Genomic DNA, 19,424 nt, shown 5'->3' with positions numbered 1-19,424 from the left:
TACCACCTTTCCTGTGTCCGAGACTCCTGCCCAAAAGACTAGAGCCCCAGCCTGCTTTCTCCAACACCCTCATGGGATGGTGGCTCTCTTCTCATAACTCCCCTAGACACTGGCCCAGTGGGGGCTCTGTGTGGGGGCTTCAACCCCACATTTCCCTTCCACACTGCCCTGGTGAAGTCATCCCTGAGACCTGATAATTCTAGACCCTGTGGCCACCAGAGGAGCCCATGCATTGGCTTCCTTTTTTGTTTTTTTTTTTTTTTTGACAGAGCCTTGCTCTGTCACCCAGGCTGGAGTGCAGTGGTGCAGTCTCGGCTCACTGCAACCTCTGCCTCCCAGGTTAAAGTGATTCTTGTGTCTCAGCCTCCCAAGTAACTGGGACTACAGATACCCACCACCACCACCACCATGCCCAGCTCGTTTTTCGTTTTTTTGTTTGTTTGTTTGTTTTTGAGATAGAGTTTCACTCTTGTTGCCCAGGCTGGAGTGCAATGGTGCAATCGTGGCTCACTGCAACCTCCACCTCCCAGGTTCAAGCCATTCTCCTGCCTCAGCCTCCCAGGTAGACGGAATTACAGGTGTGCACCACCACGCCTGGCTAATTTTGTATTTTTAGTAGAGATGGGGTTTCTTCATGTTGGACAGGCGAGTCACGAGCTCCCAACCTCAGGTGATCCACCTGCCTCAGCCTCCCAAAGTGCTGGGATTACAGGCGTGAGCCAGCATACCCGGCCATTAATCCTTTTTTAATTAGGAGGTGTGAGGTCAGGACCCCCTGCCCAAAGGGAGTCCATGCTCTCCCATCCCACTCCTCTCAGCAGCCCCTCCGCCTGATTCCACAGATTCCAAAATGTCTCCAAATGAATTAAAGAAGCCACAGTCAACCCACATGAATGTGCCAACAAGCATTTTCATTTCTTTATTTTAAGGACACTGGGAAAGGAGCCAGTCCCCTGAAGAGAACACTCTGGTCAGTTGGTGGAGGCTAGTGGGAAGCCATCAGACCTGCTTTCCAGGAGGGGTGAAGGGTTGGTGCAGGGTGCAAGGTGAGAGTGAGGTTAAAGGTCAGAGAGGAGGGGCTGAGGAGGCCATCTCCCACCAGGAGCAGACAGCTGGTGGCTTGAGACTGGGGTGGAGCTGCGTGGGGGATGGGAGGGGACTGAGCATGGGGCTTCATCTTCACTGCCCACTCCTCCCCTCTCCCTGGCTGTGCCCGCCTTCTGGGATTGTAGGATTCCAGCAGCTGGCGCCCCAGGTGCTGCTGCGGCTGAGGAAGGCAATCCCAGTCAGCTGCCTTCTCGATTCCAGGGTGGCTGTAGCCAGAAGCAGGACCAGAAAAGGACATGGCCTCTGCATTAAAGCCCAGATCCCAGGCACGGTTGGAAAGGCTGGGCCTGGGAAGTGGGGATGATGAGAGGACCCAGACTGCCCCACACCCCAGCCCCCGGCCCCAGGGCCAGGGAGCCGCCTATGTCTGCACGTGGGTCAGCTGGATGTCGCCACCCACTTCCAGTTTGTTGATGGTGGGCAGGTTCCTCAGGCGATGGTAGTATTCAAACACGTGCTGACCATCCACGGCCACCTTGAGGCAGTGAGCTTCACACAAGATCCACACCTGTGCAGAGATTATGCCGTTTGCACTACACTTGGGAAGTCCTCCACCCTCACTGCAGCCTCCTCTCTCCCTCCCTCCCTCCCTCCCTCCCTCCTCAGTTGTTAATAAGCCCCTCACCTGCACTCTATCCCCACTGAGCGACCGGCTCTTCACTAAACAGGCTGTGCGTGCTCCTTCCCCTGTACGTTCCCTGGCCTAGAATACTGTTCCCACCACATCAGGGACAGGAGCACTGGCCTGTGCCATCTGTATCCCTCGGACCCAGCACACAGGAGTGCTCTGGGCCTGGGCTCCTGCAGCATCAGCCTCCTAACTTGTCTTTTCCACCCCAATGCCTTCTCCATGAGGCAGAGTACAAATGTTAAAACCTCCTGCCCTTTGCAATAGCTGACACTCCTATCACACATGCCGTGTGTAAGGCACTGTCCTAAGCGTGCTACAGATACTGCCTCATTCCATTCTTACAGCTCTAGGAGATTCGTATGATTATTAGCTCCATTTTGTAGATGAGGAAACTGAAGCACAGAGTAGCTAAGTCACTTGCCCGAGGTCACACAGCTGTCCACAAATCAAAGAATGTTGCTCCCTGGCTCCATGGCTGCAAAGCCCTACATCAGTCATTTTCAACTCTGACTGCAGAGTGTAATCAGGCATATTTTAAAAATACAAATGCCCAGGCTGACCGCCTCATTGGCCTGGGCTGGGGTCCCAGCACCTATGTTTTCTTTGGAAGCTCTCTGGGTGATTTGAATGTGTAGTCAGGGCGGAGCACGCCTGCTGCTGTTCCTGGAGAGGCCGCACCCGCACCTCTGCATGTTGGCCCTAGCTGCCCCTCCCAGGCTCGCTCTATCTCATCGCTCTGTTTTGCTTTCTGCGTGGCACTGTTGTTATCTGCAACAATCTGTTCATGCTTTAGTTTCCTTGTTCCTTCCCCCAGCTAAATTGTAAACTCTCTGGAGGAAGGACCCTATCTGTCTGCTTCATGACTGCGCTCCCAGCATGTGGAGTGCTTCCTGCACAAAGCGGGCGACAGTGAAATCGTTGAATGAGTCAGTGAAGAAATGAATAACACCTCCTTCTTTGGTCTGATTTGACACTTACTGACTGTGTGACCGCAAGCAAGTAACCTGCACTTGTGAGTTTCTTTCCTCATCTAAAAAAGCAGATCCCAACGCTTCCTTCATGCAGGACAGTAATAATTATTAATAATAATGACAATAAATTTTAGCCACCTTTTCTTCTGGGCCCTCATCCCAGAGGCATCAGCTCCCATCCTGTTCAAGGTACCCCAGACCTCCTTTACCCCCTCCCCCTGTGTACCCATAGGAGCCTCTTCAAGCTCCAGGCTGCGGCGCCTTACCGAGAAGCTCTGGCCTCGGACGAAGGGCATTTTTCGGGGCAGACTTCGCTCCTCAGACCCCCAAGAGTTGTTGATCTGGGTGTTACGGACCACAGCATTCTCATCAAAACGGGGGTTCATGTGGAAGGCGATGTGGCTCCCAGAGCACAGGTTGATGTGGAACCTGGGGTGGGCAGCCTACTTGGATCTTTGTCCACTGAGTTCTGAGCCCCATTTCCTCTGCATCATCCCCAGCCTGCCAAAAGCCAGGGGAATGGCTGGAATGACCTTGAAGGGCTCTCTCTTCCCAGAGGTCACTGGAGCCTTTGGCTTACCTCTGAGCACTGGGCAGGACAGTGCCTGACAGGATGATGGACTTGGATGGGTACAGCCCTCCCGGAATGGTGGTGATGAAAGGCATCGGCTGTCAGAAGGAGGGGGACAGGTCAGCCAGTGGCAGCCAGGGCAGCCGCCACATGGAAGGGGAAGATTGTACCAGTTCCCATGAATTCAGGCTGTCAGCTGAGAAGAAGCCCACGATATCTTTACTTGGTTCCATAAAAGCCAAAGGAAAACTTTCCGGTGCTCCTCAAATTAATGGGCTTAGATTAGTGTCATGAAAGGAAATTTGGCCAAACACAGAAAGAAAGACTCATGGGGTGAAAAGGGAGGGCCATGCAATGTGCTCACGTTGACACGACAGTTTTAAGGTTGAAAGCTCCTCTCCACAGTCTTCTAATTCACTGGGACGCTTTGAAGCCCTTCAGCTTACCATTTTGAAAGCCCTTCGCTTTTAATTTTTCAAGGCCAGCGGATCCCTCCGCAGCGGCCCTTCATCCCTAGCCTGCCCACCACAAACAGAACCTCTGCCCTCCCTGAGAAACCACTTACATAGGCAGGGTGGGGGTACATCATAGGTAGGATGGCGGGAGTCTGCTGAAAAGAAACCAGGAAATTCAATGGGAGAGCGCATGTGTGCGCGAGCACTCACCCACGCGCACCCACGCATTCTAGAGGGGGCTCCACTGTGAGGCTGACCTCATGAGCCTTTGGCCCTTGGACTCTCCCGTAAAACTCCGTTTTCACGTTAGCCTTCCTGGAACTTCCTGCCGTGTTCCCAGACCCCACCACGGTCACCTGCCCCTCAGCCCCTCCACAGGCAGCCCCACTAATGCTAAGTTCCCAGCCTGATTTGCACCAGCAGGAGAAGAGCTTAAGCCTGTGATCTGTAGTGACATCCCGGGGACCCAGAAGGCAGGGCCAGGAACCTCACATCCGGGTGCTGGGGCCACTGCACTCCCTACTTGGTGACAGAAGGACCAGTTTCCCTCCCAGTCTCTAGGGAACCTGCCTCTTCCACCACTGGATAAATCCAGAATCTCTGCTGTCCCAAGGATAGTTTTAACCACATGTCACCTGAGCCAAGGACTCAGCCCCAGATGTCCCCACCCTCCTTGCTAAACCGCTTTCTTCCCAACTCTAGGGCTCTAGGGAGTTTAGTTCTTGGGGAAGGAGGGCACTGTGCAGCTGTGAACTGATCAGAACTTGAAGACTTACAGAGAACATCTGTCCAGAGGCACTCTGCACCGTGTGGATGACTGTCTGGGTCTGGAAGAAAGAAACCAGGTCTCACCCAGGCTCTCCTGAGTAAAGACCACCCCAGCTCCCACCAGAGGGTGCCACACGGCAGGCACCCTCCAGGGGCATAACCAGCCCAGTGGTCCCACAGACCCCACGGAGGGTGGGTCCAGGGGATGAGGGAGGGGCAAAGGTTAGAACCCTGGAGAAGACAGATGGGGACGCTGGTGGCTCTGGCCCGTCTTTCCTCTCGGGGAAACGTCTCTCAGCCTAGCCTCCCTTTGCAGGTGAGAGAAGTGAATGTGGGGCATGGTCTTCCGTGGCTGCCCATGGAGTGGCAACTCAGGTTGTTCCATCACGGCCAGCCAACCACATTCACCCACCAACCTCGCCAGGCCGGGTAGATGGTCAAGGGCCTGGCCTCTGCCCTCCCCACTCCCGATGGGAGAGGCCCAATGCCTGGCCCTGCATCCTCCATTAGCCCAGAAGAAGAGCCAAAATCAAGAGGATCCAAAAAGAAAGCAAGAGACTTACAATGGGAGCGGGGTTGGCAGGCCGCACGCTGGGAGGCTGGAGGGGTGAGGAGAGTCAGAACGGTGGTTATTGCGGGCACCACAGAATGGGGAGAGACGATGGCAGAACTCCAGGGAGGCTCTTGTGCTCAGAAATGCCTCCCCAGACACATCCACCTCCCTCTTGCTCCCAAGCAAGCCTTCCTGAGCCCGTGGCACCCAGATTTTTACCCTCAGGTGCACAGGGCTTTGGGGCTGAGGGGTAGGGTATCCCCACTGGTTCCTCTCGAGAGAGAGGAGGCTGGGTTTGATAGAGACCTCATTGCTTTCTGTAGCTCCCACAGCCAAGAGCATTACTTCCGGTGCCATATTTCACCCGTAAGGTGAGAAGTGGTATTTGTTGAAGGCCTATTGTGGGCCGAGTACTGGGCTTCAGTGCTTTCCAAAGAGGGAAGCAGCCTCAGCTCCTGTGTCCCTGGTGAGGCAATGAGGCTCAGAAAGATTAAGCAACTTGCCCAAGCTTGCCCAGGTGGAAGGGATCAAATCCAAAATGGCAGCCAGTTCTGTCTGACTGTATCCAGCACACTTTCTGTCATCCCTAGGGCCAGGGCCAGCGCCAGGGCCAGGGCCAAAGTTTGGCTGCCCTGCAAATGTTCCCTGGGGCTCCACCAGTCCTGAAGTCAGCGTGGCAGGAGGCAGGTGCACTGTCTGTACCATCATGGGCCATAAAAAGGCTACATAGACAAAGCGCCCCTCCTCCCAGTCCCCACTGCTTGAGTGGCCAGAGGAAGGGCTGCTCACCTCCTTGTCGTGGATCCTGCCCCACCCAGTAGACTGTTCTTGTCCTGGCTGGTATCCCATTCTCCCTGGCTGTGAAAACCACATTCCACATTCATTCATTCTTCGAGTCCCTAGTGAGTGCCAGGCACTGTGCAAATGAACAACCCACAGTCCCAGCCCTCTGGGGCCTAATGGGCATAGGGAGATGGGGGTGGAGTGACAGGGACAGACACGCAAACAGTTACAATGGGGTGCTGTGAACTGGCATGGCACAGATATGTACAGACTCCGTGGGGGCATGGGGGGAGCATCCAACAATATTCTGGGCAGGGAGGACTCCCAGAGGAGCGACACTTTGGCAGAGCATGGAAGGGCGATTAGGCGTGTGCTGGGGGCAGGCTGGCAGAGGGTGCTTCCGGGACCAGGGACAGCATATGCAAAAGCATGGTGGCCCGAGAGGGCCTTGAGTGAGCCGTGGAGGTTGCATGAGCTTCGTGGGTTGGGGGTGAGGCAAGGAGGTGGACTGGGGCCAGACTGGGGAGGAATTCGTATGCCCTGCTGGGGCATTTGGGCTTTGTTTGAAGGGCTGGGGACTTTTAAGATTTTTAAGCAGGGAGAGAGTGTGATCAGATTTGCTTATAAGAAGGTCACTGTGGCAGCGGTTGGGTGTGGGGGGTGGGGAACTGGACCCCTGTAGTCATGGTGAGGAATCCCAGAGGCCTGGACCACATCGGTGGCTTTGGGAGGGAGATGTGTTGGTGCCTTGGAGAGACATAAAGAAGGGGGAGTGAAGAATCCAGGGCAACACCCAGGTCCCCGGCTCTGGGTGCCCAGCAGACAGAGACAGGGAACTCTTGAGTGGGCAAGATGTGGCCTACAGGCCCTGGTGGCCGGCTGGCTGGGGCCAGCCTCTTAAACCCTCGGTCCTTCCTGCTGTCTGCTCAGCCACCCAGGGCCTCTGTGTTGAACTCACTTTTTGTCTGCGCCCCCTGGGCCTGGGTGGGAAACAGACAGGCTGGGAGAACGGCACCGTGGAGAAGGCAGGCTGAACGGGGGCTGCGCGGGGATTCTGTTAAAACAAAAGGCACCGGCCGGTGAGGAGAAGCATTAATAGAGCCAAGGAGAAGCCGAAAGGCAGATGCAGGGGCAGGAGGCAGAGAACAGGCAGGCAGGGGGATGCAGCAAGGGGGTTAGGGCCACACGGAGGCGGGAGCGGAAAGGGCCAGGCTTCGGTGAGCAGCGCAGGGGGACAGTCTCCCTCCAGCTCTTCCCTCCCCTTCCACCCGCAGGGGAGAGAGTCAGGGAAGGAGGGAATGAGAGATGAGGACCAAAGGGTGAGGAGCCCAGATTTGCTGAGGGCCTACTGTGCACTTCGCTCATCTCAGGGAGCTCCCTCGAATGCCAAAAGGGTAACAGCAGCTCCCATCCAGCTGCCGGTGCCCTGTGGGAATGTGGGCCCAGCATACCCTAATCTTCCCATTTTTCACGTGGTATTGGTATCTCCTGACCTTCTTTAGTTTTATTTATTTTATTTTATTATTCAAACAAAAAGATTTTAGAGATGGGGTCTTGCTATGTTGCTCAGGCAGAACTCTAATTCCTGGGCTCAAGCGATTCTCCCGCCTCAGCCTCTTGAGTAACCAGGATTGCAGACCTCCACCACCATACCTGGGTCTCCTGACCTTTTAGATGTTGGCAACGCATTCAAAGTTTTTAAAACACAGAGGTCAAACAGACCCTGGTGTGGGCCCAGGGGCGCCATTGTGTGACCTCTGATATCTGTCTCCTCACTGAATCACACAACCACCCATGGGGGGCAGGCAATGACCATGCTCATTCTACAGATGACGAAACCTAGGCTGAGAGAGGCAAAGTTGCTTGTCTAAGATCCCACAGATGACGAATGGCAGAGCTGGGAATTTGAACTGGATTCAGTTTGGTTCTTGAGCCTGGGCTCTTTCTAGAACAATATGCCCTCCTTACCAGGATGGAAATTGACGGATGAAGAGAAAGGGGCAGCTGAGGAGTCTGGGAGACCAAGGCAGGTGTTCCAGACAGAGACAGTGACACAGAAGGAGGGGCAGAGTGACAGAGGAGAAGGGGCGGGCAGGTACTGGGACAGGGAAGCAGAGGTTGTCCCCAGAGTGACCTGGGTAGGAGACTGGCTCGGGTCCACCCAGCTGGGCCTAGGCACAGCTACACGGGGCCCTGCATCCCAGCCCCTGGGACCGGTGCCAGGTGGACAGTCTGACCTGGAAGCTGATGTAGGACAGCTGCACAGAGCCATTGACGGAGATGGTGTCCACACGGTGGAAGGGCACGCGGTGGAAGTACTGCACGAAGAGGCTCCCGTTCACCATCACCTGCCAGAGGAGAGCACGTGTTCTGGGGGAGGCGTCCCAGGCCGGGATGGGGACCACCCCTGAGCTCCTGGACCCTCTTTCTAGAAAATGAAGACCTGAGTCTGGTCTTCAGTGTGGGGCCAGTTACAGGGACGTGTGTGTGGCCCGAAGTGCATCAACCGGAGTACCTACTGGGCTCCAGTCGGGCTTTCCATTCTTCTGGTTGTTTCCTGCCCCTTTCTTCTCACTCCTCGATTTCCAGCCTGGTTAGGAGGCCATATTGTTCCAGAAAGAGCCCATGCTCAGGAAGCGAACTGAATTTCCTGGGGTTTCATTTATTTATTATTTATTTTTCCTTCAACTTTTTTTTTTTTTTTTTTGAGATAGAGTGTCACTCTGTCAGCCAGGCTGCAGTGCAGTGGTTCAAGCGATTCTCCTGCCTCAGCCTCCCGAGTAGCTGGGATTACAGGCATCCACCACCACACCAAGCTAATGTTTGTATTTTTAGTAGAGACGGGATTTCACCATGTTGGCCAGGCAGGTCTTGAACTCCTGACCTCAAGCGATCTGTCCTCCTCACCCTCCCAAAGTGCTTGGATTATAAGGGTGAGCCGCCGTGCCCAGCCCCTTCAACTTTTATTTTAAGTTCCAGGGTATGAGTATAGGATCTGCAGGTTTGTTAACTAGGTAAATGTGTGCCACGGTGTTTTGCTGCACAGATCAACCCTTCACCTTGGTATCAAGCCCAGCATCCATTAGCTAATCTTCCTGATGCTCTCCGTCCCTGACCAGGCCCCAGTGTGTGTTGTTTCCCCCCTTGTGTCCATGTGTTCTCATCGTTCAGCTCCTACTTATAAGTAAGAATATGCGGTGTTTGGTTTTCTGCTCCTGCAACGGCTTCCAGCTCCATCCATGTTCCTGTAAAGGACATGATCTCATTCCTTTTTAGGACTGCAGGGGTATTATTTAAATATGCATAAAATGCTCACGGGGAGCAGAGGAGAGGTGACATCGTGTTGCATACTGAATGGATGGGAACATCCTTATCTCAGATAAGCATATTCAGACTGACTTACCCACCGGCTTCTCAAGCCCAGAGACCTACTGTGCTTGCAAAGGTAATTTGCAATGTGCTTACAGAACTATAACCGTAATAGACTCTGGATAAAGGCTGGAACAATGTCGCTGAAAAATAAATGTTACCAGGGACCTGGAGAGGAGGTATGGTGATAGCAGAGGAATGGAATGAGCTTGGAATTCAAAGACACACAACACCTAACAGCAACGTGATGACTCCTCTAGTTCTTATTTTCAGAGTAAAAGAAGCAGGAGGCGCACCTGTAGATTCAGGTGAAGGTGCGTAAGGAGACTACACAGCCATGGGTAACACCCTTACAAGGAAATGGTCATGTTATCTGTATGGTGGTGTCACTCTGGCTGAATGTCAATTACAGTGGTTACTTAAAAGGCCATTCACATTCACCTGATAGGGCTGGGAGTCCTGTGGGTGAGAGGTGGGGAGGGGATTCCTGCTCACCTTGAAATCTGAGCTCTGCACCAGGAAGCAGAGGTCAAAGGGCATCCCCTTCTGGAAGGGCATGTGCATCTTCCTCTCCTCAGGCCCCCATCTTCCTTTCTGCCTCGTGTTGCACACCACATACCCTCCGTCTTCAAACCGAGGGTTGAAGTGGAAGGCAATGTCGTTTCCACTGAAGCCCGTCTGAAAGTCCACAGCAAACCTAGGCCCAGGAAAAGCAAATAGTCTTCTGTGGCATGGATTATTGCCAATGACAGGCACAGGAGGGCCTCGGTGCCTCTGCCCTGTGTTTGTCTGGGATCTTGCATACAACTTGCGTGGCAGAGACTGCTTGGTTGGCATCCTTTTTGTTTCTCTAATTTGGATCCAATGTGTTTTTGTGCAATTATTGCATTTTGCCTTTACAGCACGATTTTCTAAACATAAGTAGAAAATGGCTAAGGGAAAGTGCTGGCATTAGCAAACAAGAAGCATAGGTCCTGGAAAGTGATTACCAGTTGGTAACAAAGATGGAAGTTGTTAAGCACACCTAGAAGAGAGAGCCTTCTGTGCCAGTGGACACTTGTTGGAGGCCAGCACATGCCTGATTAAGTGTGAAAGAAGAGAACAAATGTAAAGAGCATGTGAAATCGGGGCCAGGCGCAGTGCCTCACGCCTGTAATCACAGCACTTTGGGACGCCAAGGTGGGTGGATCACTTGAGCCCAGGAGTTGAAGACCAGCCTGAGCAACAGAGCGAGATCTCATCTCTACTTAAAAAAAAAAAGATATATATATATTTAATTAGCTAGACATCATGATGCATGTCTATAGTCCCAGCTGCTCTGGGGGATGAGATGAGAGGATCCCTTGAGCCCAGGAAGTCGAGGCTGCAGTGAGCTATGATCGTACCACTGCACTCCAGGCTGGGTGAAAGAAAAAAGTCCCTGTCTCTAAAGAAAAAAATAAATTAATTAAATGAATAAATGGAGAAGATTGCATTTGAAATATCACTGCATGTATTTTTTTCCTTTGGAGTCCTTCAGCTTCATTCCTGTGGCCCTTTGGAAATTCCTGCCCCAAGGAAGGGAGAGACAGAAAGCTCCTGAGAGGAGAGGGCCCTCTGAGGTAGGATCTGTCTCTGTGCAACAGGATGGGAGTGGGAAGCCCTCCTGGTGCTGGGAGGTGGGGGAAACGGAGGGAGAGGGAAAGAGGAAGGGGTGGAAGATCAGAGGCATGGTTCTGATTCCCCCGGTTGGAGGATTCAGGGGGATCAGGGCCTCCCTGCCCTTGGCATCTCCTGGGGGCACTGCAGGCTCTCACAGAAGTCCGACAGCAGGATGGCAATGGCGGAGGAGGTCATCAAGAATCTAGGTGGCCGAGCTGAGGTTGAGCTGGGATCTACGAGGCCCAGAAGGTCTTAAGAGAGGTCCGCTGGGACTGAGGCAGAGAGGCTTCCGAGAGAGAGCCGTGAGTCCAGAGGCTCTTCTGTGGGCCCCACAGACTTCAGCAGGCAGCCACCCGTGGTCCCTCACTAAACCAGGAGAGAGCTGCACACCTCTGTGCCACCCAGTCAGGGTGCCTCGGCAGGGGTCAGCCAGGCCTGCGTGAGGGTCGGGGGCCCTCCCAGCCACTGACAAGCCACGTGAGCTCCTCTCTGTTACCAGACAGCCCACCTTGGGAGGGAGGAAGGAGTGGGAAACAGCCCTGATACAATGTTAGTATTTTGAATTGACTTAGTAGTTTCCAGAAAAGGCCTTGAAACGAAAAGAGATCAAATTACTTCGGATGTCAATTTTCAATATTTTCATGTCGCAGAAGGAGAGCTTCAGAGTGGATGAGAGCAGTTAGGGAAATGGAGGAAGTTTGATTTTTGCAACTCTCAGTCACAGTGTGCAAGGTTCAGCCCAGAACATAATCATCCAACTCTGACCATCCCACTCCCTCCTTAGACCTTCAGCTCCCAGGGCCCCATTCATCCTGGAGTCCAGGTTAATGGCATCCCTGGGTGCAGGTTGTGCCTGTGGAGTGCTGTCCTGTGGCATGGGTTAGGGATGCATTGGGTCTCCCCTGAGCCAGACACGTGAGCTTGGATGTTGTTGTTTGAACTAACCGAGGCTCACAGGCACAGTGGCTTTACTAAGGGACGAGGCTGGAGTGAAACGTTTCCATCCATATACACACACCTGGTTCCACTGGAGCTGAGAACGGCCCCATTGACAGTGATCTGAAATCCGTCCTGGAGACCCCCTTGGATAGTCCCAGAAAAGGGGACGGCCTGCAGGGAGAAGACATGGGGCCTCAGTCAGGTGGCCAGCCTCCTGTTTGCTCCCCTCCAGGGCTAGTCGGTGGCTGGCCTGGGTGTGACCGCACCATGCGAGGGGCTAGGGTGCAGCTGTGACCAGGACAGAAGGAGTCTCAGCCCCACGGGTCTTAGGGTCCTGTGTGGAGGCAGACACAAATCCAATTAGTTACTGAGACAGTCTAAGCTTGTGATAAGGAGAATCCTGGCCCTGAGAGGACGCGACAGGGAGCTGAGCTTGTGTGAGAGTCTGAGAGGCAGCGGAGGCCACACCAGGAACGCTCCAGGCGGAAGGCCTTCCTTCCAGGCAGGGAAGTAGCAGGCAGACGCCCTGGGCTGGTAAGGAACTAGGTAGCAATGGGGCTGCTGGACCCCATGCCAAGCTCCCAGCAAAGTGCCCAGCACCCTGGCTGGGGACTCAGGAGGCCCAAGGGAACAAAGGGACCCATCAAGGGTCTGCAGGTTCCACCGAGAGGGTCACCAGAGAGGGTCAAGAAGAAGGCATGCACCTCTCCCCACCACCACCATATAACAATGGCCACCGTGACCTTTGCCCTCCTGACCACCTTCAGCAGAGTCTCTTCCCAGATGCCCTCTGCAGCCCCCAGCCCTAGCGTAGTTTCCCCACTCTTCCCAGGCCCCATGGGCAACCACTTTGTCAAATTCTCTCTTCCGCGCCTCTTTAAAGGAGCTATGGGCATGCATCGTTTTGGAGTCAGGCCGACTCCAGGTCTGAATCCTAACTCTGCTGCTCCTGACCTGAGTGGCCTTGGGAAGCCTATTTCACCTCTCTTTGCCTAAGTTTCCTCATCTGTAAAATAGGAAGGTGTTTCTCCTACTGCATATGAGTGATGATTTTGTGAGAAAAAGCCTGTGGTAGAGGAGACTGGCACATAGGAGATGCTTTACTACTGTCACCCACCCCCCACCTTGGTCTCTCTGAGCAAAATTCACAAACCGGTACTTCCAATTTTCAAAGTTTATTCCGAAATGCCTCATATCCGGTGTGGTTCTATAACCTGCATTAAAGCACAGTTCTATCTCATGGCTGATTTTCACATTCTTCAAGTTTTTAATGTCTTCTCTAATATCTCCTTTAGGTCAATTTCCTACACAAATTAAATGCCTAAAGAAGCCAGGCAGGTGATGTGTATGAGTCAGATGGCCAGGTAGGGAGTGGTGGGGACTGTGGCAAAGTAGACGTCACACCCCTAATCTAAAAAGTCAACATCTACTCAGCACTAACCAGTGATTACCGTCTGGGCTTAGTATTGGCAGAACTTCCAAATTTTTAAGATGAGACAGAAACCTGAATTTTTTTTTTTTAAACTTTCTAATTTCTTGGGGGAAATTTTTTGTCAAAAAGGATTGTGTAAAAGTTCCTGACTGGGCCCAGTGGCTTACATCTATAATCCCAGCATTTTGGGAGGCTGAGGTAAAACAATCACTTGAGCCCAGGAGTTTTAGGCCAGCCTGGGCAACATAGTGGGACCCCCATCTCTACAAAAAATAAAAAAAATTGGCCAGATGTGGTGGTGCACACCTTTAACCCCAGTTACTTGGGAGGCTGAGGTGGGAGGATCACTTGAGCCTGGGAGGTCGAGGCTGTAGTGAGCCACGATTGCACCACTGCACTCCAGCCTGGGCAACAAAGCGAGACCCTGTCTCAAATGAAACTCCCCAAATTCCCATATTGTAGAGATACACAATGAAATATTTACAATGGAATGAAATCTCTGGATTTGCTTCCACATATCTGAAGGTGGGAAGAGAAGCAAGCGAGGGAGGGTATAGGATGAAGCAAGATAGGCCTGAGTTGCTCATTGTTGGAGCAGAGTGATGGGTGTGTGTTGTTGATGGTACAATTCTCTCTGCATGTTTGAATTTCCTATAATAACAAGTTAAAATAAACACTGTGCAGGCCAAACAGAAAACACCCACTAGCCAAATTCAGCCTACTGGTCACTGCTTTCTGTTCTGTATTGTTGAGTTGTGTGACCACACAGCACCCTGGGAAACCCATCCTAGCTCAGTGTACACACCTGGCACCGTGACAGCCCCAGGCAATCTGAGATCTGATCCAGATAGTCTCTGCTCCCCATGGATTTGAGGGGGGTGTCTTTTCTTGCTCCTCAGGTCAGGTCTGAACTCTGCCATTAAATACTTTGGTGACCTCAAGCAAATCATAGCTTCTCTGTGTCTCTGACTTCTCTTTCTTGTCCCTGTCTACACCAGCGGTGTGGGGGAAGGAGAGTCAGCCTGATCCAGTTATGGGCCAGCATGGGCTAGGATTGGGAAACCTGTTGTCCCTGAAACGCGTCTGTGGAAGATTTTTCCCCTTGCCTGTTTGTGGCAGCCTGTGATTCCCTCCAGAGCCTTTCATTCTATCATGAGAGACAACGCTGAAAATACACACCCTCCTGGGAAGCATGCGGCCTCCACTCAAGCGTATTCACACCACAGCATCTAGAATTGAAGGCAGAGAGTGATGGACATGGGCTCGCAAGTCCACACAAGGCTTAACTAAGGAAGCCAGGAGGGAGAAAGACCAAGTACAGGTCATGGGGGCAGGACAGGGCAGGCTAATCTCCAAGGCAACAAGTTCCCCAAAAAAGTTCTGTGAGGTTTCAAAATGTCTTAAATGGCACCCCCAATTTCTGAAAAACAAGATTTTTATTTTATTTTATTTTATTTTGAGGTGGGTTCTCACTCTGTTGACCAGGCTGGAGTGTAGTGAGGAGTGTGATCATGGATCACTGCAGCCTCCACCTCCTGTGCTCAAGTAATCCTCCCACCTCAGCCTCCCGAGCAGCTGAGACCAAATAAGTGCAGGCCACCAAGCCATGCCCCACTAATTTTCAAATTTTTTTGAAAAGACCAGGTCTCGATATGTTGCCAGGGCTGGTCTTGAACACCTGGGCTCAAGTGATCCTTCTGTCTTGGCCTCCCAAAGGGCCGGGATTTCAGGCATGAACCACTATGCCTGTCCTGAAAAATGAGATTTTAAATTGAATATCATCCAACAAACAAGGTTATTCATTGCAGCATTATAACACAAAGGATTATAAAGCAAAGCATTGGAAGGAGCCTAAAAGTCTTCCAACAGGGAAAAGGTGAAATAAATTAGGGTATTTCCATATAATAGAAAAAGTTCTGTGTAGCTTTCAAAAGAAAAGAAAAAGAAGACGGAAAAGAAAAAAGAAAAAGAGGAAAACTCTGAGCACTGATATGGAATAATGCCATTTGCATAAAAAGTGGGTAGGGGAAGGCTATGGACTTGCATTTATTTATTTATAGATAAAATATCTCTGGAAGGATTTACAAGAAACTTATAATACTGGTTATCAGTGGGCGACCCCCCAGAAACATCCACATTCGAATCCCCGGAAACTGTGAATATGTTGTAGAAAGGACTTTGCAGATGTGATTAAATGAATAATTTTGGCATGAGGAGATTGTCCTGGATTATACAGGTGGTCCCAATGTAATCACAAAGGTCCTATAAAAGGGAGCAGGAGGATCAAAGTCAGAGGTAAGAGATGTGACAACAGAAGCAAGAAGCTGGTTTTGGGGGTTTTGTTTGTTTGTTTGTTTGTTGTGTGTGTGTGTTTTTTTTTTTTTTGAGACAGGATCTCATTCCGTCACCCAGGCTGGAGTGCAGTGGCATGATCTTAGCTCACTGCAGCCTCCACTTCCCCAGGCTCAGCGATCCTCCCACCTCAGCCTCTCAGGTAGCTGGGACTACAGGCATGCACCACCATGCCTGGCTAATTTTTGTCTATTCTTTGTAGAGACACAGTCTCAGTTTGTTGCCCAGGCTGGTCTCCAACTCCTGGGCTAAAGAGATCCTCCTGCCTCAGCTTCCCAAAGTGCTGGGATTACAGGCATGAGCCACTGCACCCAGACAAAGCTGCTGGTTTTAAAGATGGCAGGAGGGGTCATAAGCCAAGGCAGGCAGGCAGCCTCTAGAAGCTGGAAAAGCAAAAGAAACAGATTCTCCCCTGGAGCCTCCGGAAGGAAACAACCTTGCTCACACGTTGATTTTGACATCTGACCTCCAGAATCATTAAGAGAGCAAATTTGTTGTTTTAAGATTGGCCAGCCAAGGCTGCTGTGGAATTTAGATCCGTGTGTCCAGGAAACCCAGGAAAACAACTGGACCTACTTTTGCTCCGTAGGGTGCAGGAGGATGGATTTTTATGTTGGATTTGTGGTCCCATGGGCCTGGGCTCGCCTCCCAGCTCTGTACACTAGCAATTCTGACACTGGCCAAGTCACTTGACCTGCCTGTGCCCCACTTCCCTCCTCTGAATGGCAGGACAGTAACACCACCCGACAGTGTTCTGGAGAGGACTGGGTGCAATGCTGTGTGCTGAGCCCCTGGCTGGCAGCATTCTGGAGAGGACTGGGTGGAATGCCATGTGCTGAGCCCCTGGCTGGCAGCGTTCTGAGAGGACGGGGTGCGATGCCATGTGCTGAGCCTCTGGCCCATGTCGGCCTTGACAGTGCAGCTCTTTGCATGGAACAAATCAATCCCTCTGCTGAGTCAGAACTTGCTCTCTGTTCCTGGTTGTGCCCAGAGACCGGGGACTTTCCCTCTTCTTCCTACCTGGAAGTCAAAGCAGAGCTGAGCTCTGCGGACCAGAATGTGGGCAGCCTCATTCTGGACTCAGCATCACCAGAGGACACCAAGGCCTGGCCCCAATAGTAGGGAGCTCAGCCTGGCTGGCCGAGACTGCCTGCCAGCTGGAGCCAGTACATGGCTCTTAGCCAAAGTGCCCTGTTGCCTCAGAGGCTCCACGGTCCTGCTGGCCACCTTTCATGACACTTTGATTTTAGCCTTCTGACCTCCAACACTGTAAGCACAAATGTGTTGTTTTAAGTTGGCCAGCTAAGGCTGCTGTGGCATTTGGATCCACGTGTGTCCATGAGGGCTCTGGGGGTGACCAGGAACATTTATCCTCACAGCAACCCCGGCCACTTTTACAGATGAGGAAACTGAGGCACAGAAAAGTTCAGTCACTTGCCCAAAGCTACACAGCTGGTCAGCAACAGAGCTGGGATTTGAACCCCAGCACCCACGCTTCTAACCACCACACAGGCTTCCTCTCATGAGGAAGCTCGGAACGTCCTTATTCCTGGCTCTCACAGTGCTTCCTGGGCCACACAGCAGGTGGTTCCAGCTTCCCCCCAGCCCTCCAAAGAGGCTGGGCTAGATGAGGCCAGACAAGAAGTGGGAGTGAGGTTTCCAAGCCAGGCCCTCATGGCACTCAGCCCTCCTCAGCAGGACAGTGAACCGCGTGACCTTCCCCCACTGTCGGCATGTGGAGAAAGCGTGGCTCCGACTGCCAGATGGGTCACCGAGTGAGGCTCAAGTGTCCCAACCCAGGGGAGCCCCCGTAGGGTAGAGGGGAGCTCTGGACACCTGTGGGGGCTGCACTGATCGTCTTTCTTGTCTGAGCTCCAAGGCCCCGCTTTAACTCTCTCAAACTCTCTGATGTGCATAGGAGGATTTTCCTTCTGAATCCAAAGATTAGAAAGTAAAAACCAGTTACCAGAATAATAATATGTCAGAACCTGGAAGAAGCTCTGGGATCCCCTCTCTGACAGAAAACCAGAAATGGGGTGACATGCTCAAGGTGGCACACGCTGACCCTAAGGCTCGCCCAACACCGGCAGCCCGTTCCAGCTTCCCCCACTCCCTCTATGCAGGTTCTACCTTGGGGGCTTCCATAGGGTGGCTGAGGGGTCATTGGTGACAGCCAGGAGGAAACAGGCCTCCTTTCTCCATTCTTCCTCTCTGGAGTCTAGAAAGCAGAGCTGAGCTCTGCAGACCAGAACATAGGCAGCCTCATTCTGGACTCAGTATCACCAGAGGGCACCCAAGCCCGACCCTGGCCTCTGCTGAGGTGGCCCCTGGCAGCTTCCCTGCCCTCAGCACCCTGCCTCTGCCCACCCTCCCCATTCTGCCTCCCCACTCAGGAAGGGCCCATCAGCCCACCCACTCCAGCCCCTCGGGAAGCTCTTTGCCAAGGCAGGGTGAGATCCTATGACAGGACCCAGCCCAGGACACAGTCACCCCTGAAGGCTCCTGGGCTCCTGGGGCTGCCACTCCCATCTGGGGGCATTTGGCAACTGGCCTTTGCCTCCCTGAACCTTGGATTTTCCGTGAATGAAGGGGACTTATAAACCTCACAGAGTTTCAGCAAGGCACCTGCAGCCCTCTGACCCCACACTGCAGGGACAGTCCCTGCCCCCTGTCACCTCTGAGACTGTCCGTCTACAGATGCCCTGACATGCCTATGCCTGGTTAACTCCGCCTCACCCTTCAGAGCACGGACACCTCCTCGGGAGGCCTTCCCTGCTGCACCCAGACTCCCAATAACATGAAACACTCCCAAAGCACCTACAGTGTGTCAGGCACTGTTCAAACACACTAGATACACTACTTCCTTAATCCATATCCCAACCCTGGGAGTGGGGGGCTCAAGTATTATTCCCACTTCACAGATATGGAAACTGAGGCCCAGAGACCACCAGCCAGTAAATAGCTGGACCCAGGGAGGACAACTCCACAGTATGCACCCTTAACTACCATGCCGGGTAGCATCCTTACTGTCCCAGAAGCATGCTTGCTTCCTCTTTACACAAACCATCCCACTCTACACCTCTTCCCCTGAGCACACAGGACAGGACAGGACAGCTCAGTCAACACTGTCAAACCCATGACTCATGGGAGGAGCATCTCTCCAGGCATGAGTGAGCTCAGCATGGCACAGCTGTGCCAGGACGACCCCCACTGACATTTCTGCCCTGCTTGTGTTCTCTTTGGGATGCCCCCACCCCTATCTCCTGCCACCCAGGAGTTGCTTCCTCAGAGCCCCAGAACTGTGTCCCCCTGGCTGAGGCAGCCCTGTGCCCACGGCCCCGGAACTCACTGGGCTCAGATAGGGAGCCTGGCAACCGCTGAAGGCCATCTCTCCACCGCCTCTGTGGCCACCACTGCCTTTGACACCTGCCAGGCAGTCCTTTGCAGGAGGAATGACTTAACAAAGTAATAGAAACCAAAGCAACTTGGCTGTTATTCAATGGGGAGGAGCCGGCAGCAAGAGGAAGTGGGTCCAGAGAGAGAAAGGTAGGGTGCTGGGTGAACTGAGGTGACACTCATAGAGGGAAGTAGGCACTCCCAGCCCCAGTGACCTTTCCCTCCTCCCTCTCCTGTGCTCAACCCAAGCCTGAAGCATATTTGGTTCATAGAGGTCTACAATGCTTGACCACACTGACATGACAGTGAGTTGCCAGATGACACTGCCCAGAAGTATGTGGCTGTGTGTCCTAAGCATGCTTGGCCACTGGTTCCAGAAAATAATGGGGCTGGGTATTGCCTGTGCACAGGGTGCTTGTGGGGAAGGGTGGCTTCAACCCATTTTACATATAGAGA

The 19,424-nt window shown here is 52.8% G+C and overlaps 1 protein-coding gene across 8 annotated transcripts; it reads right to left on the bottom strand.

Moving 5' to 3' along the window:
• Positions 1-894: 894 nt before the first annotated feature.
• On the bottom strand, positions 895-19,020 carry LOC129137591 (galectin-9C). Of its 8 annotated transcripts, none has more exons than XM_054670354.2 (11): positions 18,922-19,006; positions 11,868-11,959; positions 9,704-9,905; positions 8,077-8,187; positions 6,798-6,893; positions 5,067-5,102; positions 4,512-4,562; positions 3,846-3,887; positions 3,290-3,378; positions 2,976-3,138; positions 895-1,615 (listed from the first exon to the last, which is right to left on the bottom strand). In XM_054670354.2, exons 1-11 carry the CDS (start codon positions 18,958-18,960, stop codon positions 1,469-1,471), a joined length of 1,068 nt encoding a protein of 355 aa, XP_054526329.1. In that variant the 5' UTR covers positions 18,961-19,006; the 3' UTR covers positions 895-1,468. The 8 variants fall into 8 exon arrangements, with proteins under 8 accessions (XP_054526329.1, XP_054526328.1, XP_063654971.1 ...); XM_054670353.2 differs by having other exon boundaries at positions 3,846-3,890; positions 18,922-18,975; XM_063798901.1 differs by lacking the exon at positions 6,798-6,893 and having other exon boundaries at positions 18,922-19,020.
• Between the last annotated feature and the right edge of the window lie 404 nt (positions 19,021-19,424).

The sequence above is a fragment of the Pan troglodytes genome, chromosome 19 (genome assembly GCF_028858775.2).
Source record: "Pan troglodytes isolate AG18354 chromosome 19, NHGRI_mPanTro3-v2.0_pri, whole genome shotgun sequence".
Taxonomy (NCBI): Eukaryota; Metazoa; Chordata; class Mammalia; order Primates; family Hominidae; genus Pan; species Pan troglodytes.
The sequence above is the reverse complement of the archived record's forward strand: the minus strand, read 5'-3'. Positions and strand labels throughout refer to the sequence as shown.

What these genes read in the sequence shown, in the direction of transcription:
- LOC129137591 (XM_054670351.2), bottom strand. Translation starts at nt 10,045, where the DNA reads ATGCCAACCAAGCAGTCTCTGCCACGCAAGTTGTATGCAAGATCCCAG. An exon ending in CTGCCAACCCCGCTCCCATT is followed by an intron (nt 4,563 to 5,066) that starts GTAAGTCTCTTG and finishes TCTTTCTTCCAG; the next exon opens with ACCCAGACAGTCATCCACAC. An exon ending in CCTCTGGACAGATGTTCTCT is followed by an intron (nt 3,891 to 4,511) that starts GTAAGTCTTCAA and finishes GTTTCTTTTCAG; the next exon opens with CAGACTCCCGCCATCCTACC.